This window comes from Lolium perenne, chromosome 3, assembly GCF_019359855.2.
Source record: "Lolium perenne isolate Kyuss_39 chromosome 3, Kyuss_2.0, whole genome shotgun sequence".
Lineage (NCBI taxonomy): Eukaryota > Viridiplantae > Streptophyta > Magnoliopsida > Poales > Poaceae > Lolium > Lolium perenne.
This window is the reverse complement of record NC_067246.2, coordinates 114444484-114451567: the sequence shown is the minus strand read 5'-3', so window position 1 is coordinate 114451567 and position 7084 is coordinate 114444484. Positions and strand designations below refer to the sequence as shown.

At 46.0% G+C, this 7084-nt stretch overlaps 1 protein-coding gene across 1 annotated transcript; it reads left to right on the top strand.

The window, feature by feature from the left end:
* The first annotated feature begins 344 nt into the window (after positions 1 to 344).
* On the top strand, positions 345 to 5400 carry LOC139837969 (uncharacterized). The gene is made up of 6 exons (XM_071827303.1): positions 345 to 1191; positions 1683 to 2570; positions 3030 to 3271; positions 3380 to 3528; positions 3672 to 4167; positions 4618 to 5400. The coding sequence occupies exons 1-6, from the start codon at positions 345 to 347 to the stop codon at positions 5398 to 5400; spliced, it is 3405 nt and encodes a 1134-aa protein (XP_071683404.1).
* Positions 5401 to 7084: the final 1684 nt, after the last annotated feature.

Genomic DNA, 7084 nt, shown 5'->3' with positions numbered 1-7084 from the left:
ATGGAAACCTAGACTAGTAATAGAAGGGAACCTTTCCCTGATCCTAGCACCTAAGTAGCTAGAATTCTATAGCAAGCCAAGTAGCTCTTAAACTTGAGTTAGCAATAAGATAGACTACGAGTCGTTCTTTTGGAGCTTTATTTGAAGTTTTACCTCACTGTAAAGTAGGAGGCTGTGTGGATCTTATGTAAACAGTTCGTGTGTACTTCTATAGACAGACCTTGGACTCGCATATGTTTCTGTTGTACCACTCTGAGAGATGTAATATGAGTGGAACGGTGTTTCACTTGTGTTATGTCAACGACTTGTGTACTACACCATGCAGTGGTACGCTGGGTCACCGCATGTCATCACTAGTTGGGATACCACCTCCGGTCATCCAGGGCAGACAGCTGTACAAGGAACATGACACAGAGGCTTGGTTGATCAAGACCTTTATTCCGGGAAGTGATGATGACCTTGATGACCCGGGCATGACATATTCTGACATCTACCCTGATTGGGAGAATTCTGTGGAGATCGCCATCCAGGGCGCCATCGCCCGCATCCGCCACAAGTTCCACCGTAAGATTCCCCCGACGTCGCCTTACTATCAATTCGGTGAGCGTGCAGGAGATGGTACCCCACTCCGCCGCATGGGTGCTCGGAATGAATCGGTTTGTCGCAACTATATGATCGAGAGGGAGTTTGTGTCCGCTAACTCCGAGATGCTGCTGAAGAGGCAAACCACCTTGGTGACTGAAGCCAGGGAGACGCTTCAATATGCCAACGCCAGAAATATGCAGATGGAAGCAGCTCTATTGGCCATAGATGACAAGAGACTGGCGCTAGAAGAGCGCATCGCCCTTCTGGAGGATCCAGTGAAGCTGGAAGAGAAGATAATCATTAGCGACAACTGGGCGAAGGCAGTCCAGAAGACAATAACGCTGATGCTGGAGAACAGGGCTATTGAAACTAAGGAGCATGATGAGATGAAGAAGGAGAATGACGCTTTGAAGATGGAGAACAAGCTTCTGAAGGAAACAATTGAAGAACTCTCGGCTGGGAAAGAGGAAGAAGATCCTCAAGAGAGGCTCATGTTTAACTCCGATGGTGAAGTAGAGCAAGTTGCGGAAGAGAAGAAGAGGAAGAAGAAGAGGAAGACCAGCCAGGAGTCCTACCCCTTAGCATGCTATGGAGCGATCAAGAGACGTTAGAAGATCCCTTTAGACTATTAGGTTTTCTAGTTCATTACATTCTTTGTATTGTCCTACTATCTGATGTAAGGCAGTACCAACTATCTTAGTCGTATTTTCAAAACTCGATAAGTTTTAAGTAAAAGTTTGAATATCTGGTTTCAATGTTTCTGTTTGGTTGTGTGACTTGTTTGTGCATGGGTAGGAAATTTTACTTCCTAGATCTGTCTATCTTATTCTTATCTGTGCTAAAACTATACCAGATGCCGCCAAGACGTGACCCAACTCAGGATGCACTGAATCAGATGATGACAGCTCAGGCACAGCTCATGCAGATAATGACTCAGTTCATCCAAACCGCCCAGAACAACAACAACAATCCACCACCACCACCACCTCCACCACCACCGCCACCTCCACCACCACCACCACCCCCAGTGGATAGACTCGCCAGATTTCTGAGACTCCGACCAGCTAAGTTCTCCAGTGCCACTGAACCTATTGTAGCTGATGACTGGCTGCGCTCTGCCAACAAGGACTTAGTCACCTGTGAGTGCACGGAGGCTGAGAAGATTAGGTTCACCGCTCACTTGCTGGAAGGACCTGCTGCGATGTGGTGGGAGACTTATCAACTCACCCATCCCCTAGATGACCTGGACTGGGAAACCTTCAAAGAGGGATTCCGCACTGCCCACATCTCCTCGGGCATTATGAATCTCAAGAGAGATGAATTCCGCAGTCTGAGACAGGGAGGGAGAACCCTGAAGGAATACATGGATGACTTCTGTACCTTGGCGAGGTATGCCCCTGAGGACTTTGACACAGATGCTAAGAGGAAGGAGAAGTTCCTCAATGGACTTAAGGGTGAATTGAAGATTCCATTGTCGGTAGCTTACGCACCCAGTTACCAGTCCCTACTTGATCAAGCCATCACCTTGGACAACAATATCAAGAAGGAGGAGAACCGCAAGAGGAAGTTTAGCAATAAGAGTCACACTGAGCCATTCCACAAGAAGCACCATTTTTTTGATGGGAATGGAAGTCATAGCTCACACAGGCATAACGGTCATTTCAACAAGGGGAATGGCAACAATTTCAATGGTCACAAGTTCAATGGAGGATCCAGGGGAAATCATTCCAATGGGAATCACAGTGGAAACAATGGCCGTCACAATGGGGGTAACGCACACCCCAATGGAAATAATGGCCAGCACCGACACAATTCAAAAGACTTGTCCCATATTACCTGCTACAAGTGTAAGAAGACTGGGCACTTTTCCACTGATTGCCCGGAGAATAAGTCCGCTGAAGCTACCAAAGCAAATTCATTCCAGAAGGGACAGGTGAACCATCTCAACGTGGAGGAAGTGATGAATGAACCTGACGCTGTGATGGGTATGTTTCCACTCAACTCATTTACAGCATTGGTTTTATTTGATACTGGTGCATCGCATTCATTCATATCAAGAGCTTTTGTGAATAAAAATAGAATACCCACTGAAACAATAGGAAAAACAATTAAAGTAAGTTCCCCTGGTGGAGAGATGATAGTTAATTCTGGATGCAGAGATTTGATTTTAGAGATTGGTCCCTATAAATTCCCCGCTCACTTAGTAATCCTAGAATCACAAGGTTTGGATGTTATTTTGGGAATGGACTGGATGACAACCCATAGAGGAGTCATAGATTGTGTGAGTAAATCAATCACTCTCACAACCCCCGAGGGAAAACGAATTAGGTTCAAATCCCGATTGGACTTTGGAGAAATAAGGCTGGAAAATCTTAAGGGGGTTAGCCTAGACCAAGTACGCATAGTCAAGGAATACCCTGATGTTTTCCCTGATGAGCTACCAGGAATGCCTCCTGATAGAGATGTGGAATTCCTTATAGAACTGCTTCCGGGCACAGGCCCTATAGCAAAGAGACCTTACCCTATGTCTACTGATGAGTTGAAGGAACTCAAGAAACAGCTGAAGGATCAGTTAGGAAAAGGTTTCATTAGGGAGAGTTCATCGCCGTGGGGAGCGCCTGTTCTGTTTGTTGAGAAGAAGGACAAAAGCCAGCGTTTGGTTATGGATTACCGTTCGCTAAATGAGGTTACCATCAAGAACAAATACCCCCTACCCAGAATCAATGATCTTTTCGATCAATTGGTTGGAGCTAGTGTGTTTTCCAAGATCGACCTTCGGTCTGGATATTTTTAGCTCAAGATTAGGGAGCATGACATCCCCAAGACAGCATTTGTCACTAGATATGGTTCGTATGAGTATACGGTGATGCCGTTCGGCTTAACCAATGCCCCCTCATACTTCATGAATATGATGAACAAAGTGTTCATGGAATTCATTGACAAGTTTGTCATAGTCTTCATTGACGACATACTTATCTATTCCAAGAGCGAAGAGGAACATGAGAAACACCTCCGCCTAATATTTTGGAGAAACTCCGAGAACATCAGCTATATGCCAAGTTTAGTAAATGCGAATTTTGGCTCAGTGAAGTAGGATTTCTCGGACACATCATATCCAAGGAAGGGATTGTTGTTGATCCATCCAAGGTAGCAGCTGTGACAGAATGGGAACCACCCAAGAACGTTGGTGAAATTCGTAGCTTTCTGGGATTGGCAGGATACTATAGGAGGTTCATTGAGAATTTCTCCAAGATAGCAAAACCGATGACTGAGTTGCTGAAGAAGGAGAAGAAGTTTGTTTGGACTGAAGCATGTGAAGCTAGTTTTCAGGAATTGAAGAAGAGATTGGTGTCTGCACCGATCCTGTGTTTACCATATTTGGAGAAGGAGTTCCAAGTGTACTGTGACGCATCTCACCAAGGTCTTGGAAGTGTGTTGATGCAAGAAGGCAAGGTAGCATCTTATGCTTCTAGGCAACTCAAGAAACATGAAATCAATTACCCCACCCATGATTTAGAGTTAGCTTCAGTGGTTCATGCACTGAAGACCTGGAGACACTATTTGATGGGGAAACGATGTGAGGTATTCACTGACCACAAGAGTTTGAAGTACATTTTCACCCAGAAGGAATTGAACATGAGGCAAAGAAGATGGTTGGAACTCATCAAAGATTACGATCTGAGTTTGCAATACCACCCTGGTAAAGCAAACGTAGTGGCAGATGCCCTAAGTCGTAAGTCTTATCTGAATTGGCTATCGACAGAGGATCTACCTGAAGATCTGTGCAAGGGATTGAAGGACCTTAGTTTGGAAATAGTGCCGGAAGGCTTTGTAGCATCCTTAATAGTACAACCTACATTAATGGATAAGATAAAGGAAACCCAGAAGGGAGACGAAGATATAGAGAAGATAAAGGAAAAATTGAAGGAGTATAAAGCGAAGGGTTTTAGTGAAGATGAGCAGGGTATTGTTTGGTTTGGAAAGCGTATTTGCGTAGCAAATGATCCTGAACTTAGGAAACTGATATTTTAGGAAGCTCATGAGACACCCTATTCCATTCACCCTGGCAATACCAAGATGTACATGGGTCTGAAGGAGAGATTTTGGTGGAATAATATGAAGCGAGACATCGCCGAATATATAGCCAAGTGTGATGTGTGTAGCAGAGTGAAGGCTGAACATCAGAAGCCAGCAGGATTATTGCAACCACTGAAGGTTCCAGAATGGAAGTGGGACCAAATCGGTATGGACTTTATCACTGGATTACCCCGAACAAAATCTGGTTATGATTCAATTTGGGTTATTGTAGATCGTTTGACCAAGGTAGCTCACTTCATGCCTATGAAGACCACTTACACCAGCGCTAAGTTAGCAGATATCTATATGAAGAGGATAGTATGTCTTCACGGTGTTCCTAATAGTATTGTGTCAGATAGAGGTACCCAATTTACCTCGCATTTCTGGAAGCAGTTGCATGAGTTCTTAGGAACTAGATTGGAGTTCAGTACAGCATTTCACCCTCAGACAGATGGACAGACTGAGAGAGTGAATCAGATCCTGGAGGATATGCTGAGAGCTTGTGTTATAGACTATGGAACTAGTTGGGATGACAGTTTACCGTATGCGGAGTTCTCCTACAACAATAGCTACCAAGCCAGCATAGAGATGTCCCCATTTGAAGCCCTGTATGGGAGAAAGTGTACCACGCCCCTGCTGTGGAGTGGAGTAGGAGAAAGGAGTTTCTTTGGGCCAGATATTATCCAAGAAGCCGAAGAAAAGGTTAGACTGATCATGGATAGATTGAAGGTAGCATAGTCTAGACAGAAGAGCTATGCTGACAATAAAGAGATTTGGAATCAAGGGAAAGTTAGCCCCAAGGTTCATCGGACCGTTCAAGATCTTATCTCGCAAAGGAGAAGTAGCTTATGAGATTGAATTGCCAGAGATTCTTTCAGCAGTTCATAATGTGTTCCATGTCAGTCAGTTGAAGAAGTGTCACCCTGAGATGTCAGAAACGCCATTGAAGGATACAGTACCGCTCGAGGAAGTTCAACTGGAAAGTGACTTGACGTAGGAGGAGAAACCCATTAAGATCTTGGAGAAAGCTGAAAGAAATACTCGCACCAAAACTATCAAGTTCTGCAAGGTCCAATGGAGTCACCATACCGAGGAAGAGGCAACTTGGGAACGCGAAGACAGTCTTCGAGAAGATTACCCACACCTATTTGCTAGCCTTTCCGAAGCCCGAGGACGTGCTTCATCTTAAGGGGGTTAGTCTGTAACATCCCTAGTTTTCAAAATACAAAAACCTGCATGCATTCATGGCATCTTTGCATTTGTTCATATTACACATAAAGTGTTAAGCACAATTGACATAACCATAGCTACATATCCTTTATGCAAGGAACCTTAAAATCCTACCATGCTAATTTGTGTCTAAACATTGTTCTCTGTTGTTCAAAACAAAGCCTTGAATATTACAAAATTTTAGAAATTGGTTTGGGTCAATTTGGATTCCAAAATCAAAAGTTATGAAGAAAACAGTAAAAAGAAAAAGGAAAAAATGAAAAAGAACAAAAAAAAAAAGAGAAAACGGTTCGGACCGGCCAAATGGGCCAGCCCGACCGCGTCGGCCCAAACACGGCCCGCACCGCACCGCCTCTCCCCCGCCCCTTTTTTTCTGTTCGGTCACCGACATGTGGGGCCCGCTTGTCAGCGGGGCCCACCCCGTCTTCTAGCTCGTGCCCGACGCGGACTGTGCGCCGCTGCCCTGCCCTAGATCGGCTCGGATCAATCTCCGCCGTCTGAGGCATCCTCGACGTCCGTGCCCCCGCCCATAAATACCCCGCGACCCCCGCGCTCTTTTCCCCAAGCCGCCGCCCCCGATCGCGCCGCCTAGCGCCGCTGATTCCTCGCTGTTGCGCCGCGCTTGCCGCCGCCTCCACCCAAGCGCCGCCGCCCTAGTCCACCGCTTGCCGCGCCGCCACCACCACCGCTCGCGCCGCATCACGCCGCACCCCGTCCGCCCCTCGCCGCTCCGTTTACCTCCGGGAGCACCGCCGACGCCGTCCGCCAGAGCCGCCGCCGCGCCATTACAGCCGGCTGAGGTGAGCTCCTCCTCTTTTCTCCTGTTTATTTTCTTTTCTTTTAGCTTTTTAGATCTCAGCCGTAGAGTTAGATCCAACGGCCACGGCCGGCCCAGGGGAGGGCGATCCGCGTGATCCCCGCGCGACCAATCACGTCGCGCCGCGTGGCAGCCCCCAGTTAGCGCGCCCCGGTCAGATCTGGTCAAACTTGTTTAAATTCGAATTTGAATCCCAGATTTGTTGTCCAAACTTGTAAATTCGATATAAAGTCAACCGTAGGGCCAATTTTTGTAAATTTTATAGTTTCGGAAAGCTTACAAACTGTAGAACACCATTATGCTTAGATTTCGCGTCAAAATTCAAATAGAGAAATAGACCAGATTACACTATAAAAATTGTATAAAATAATCTAC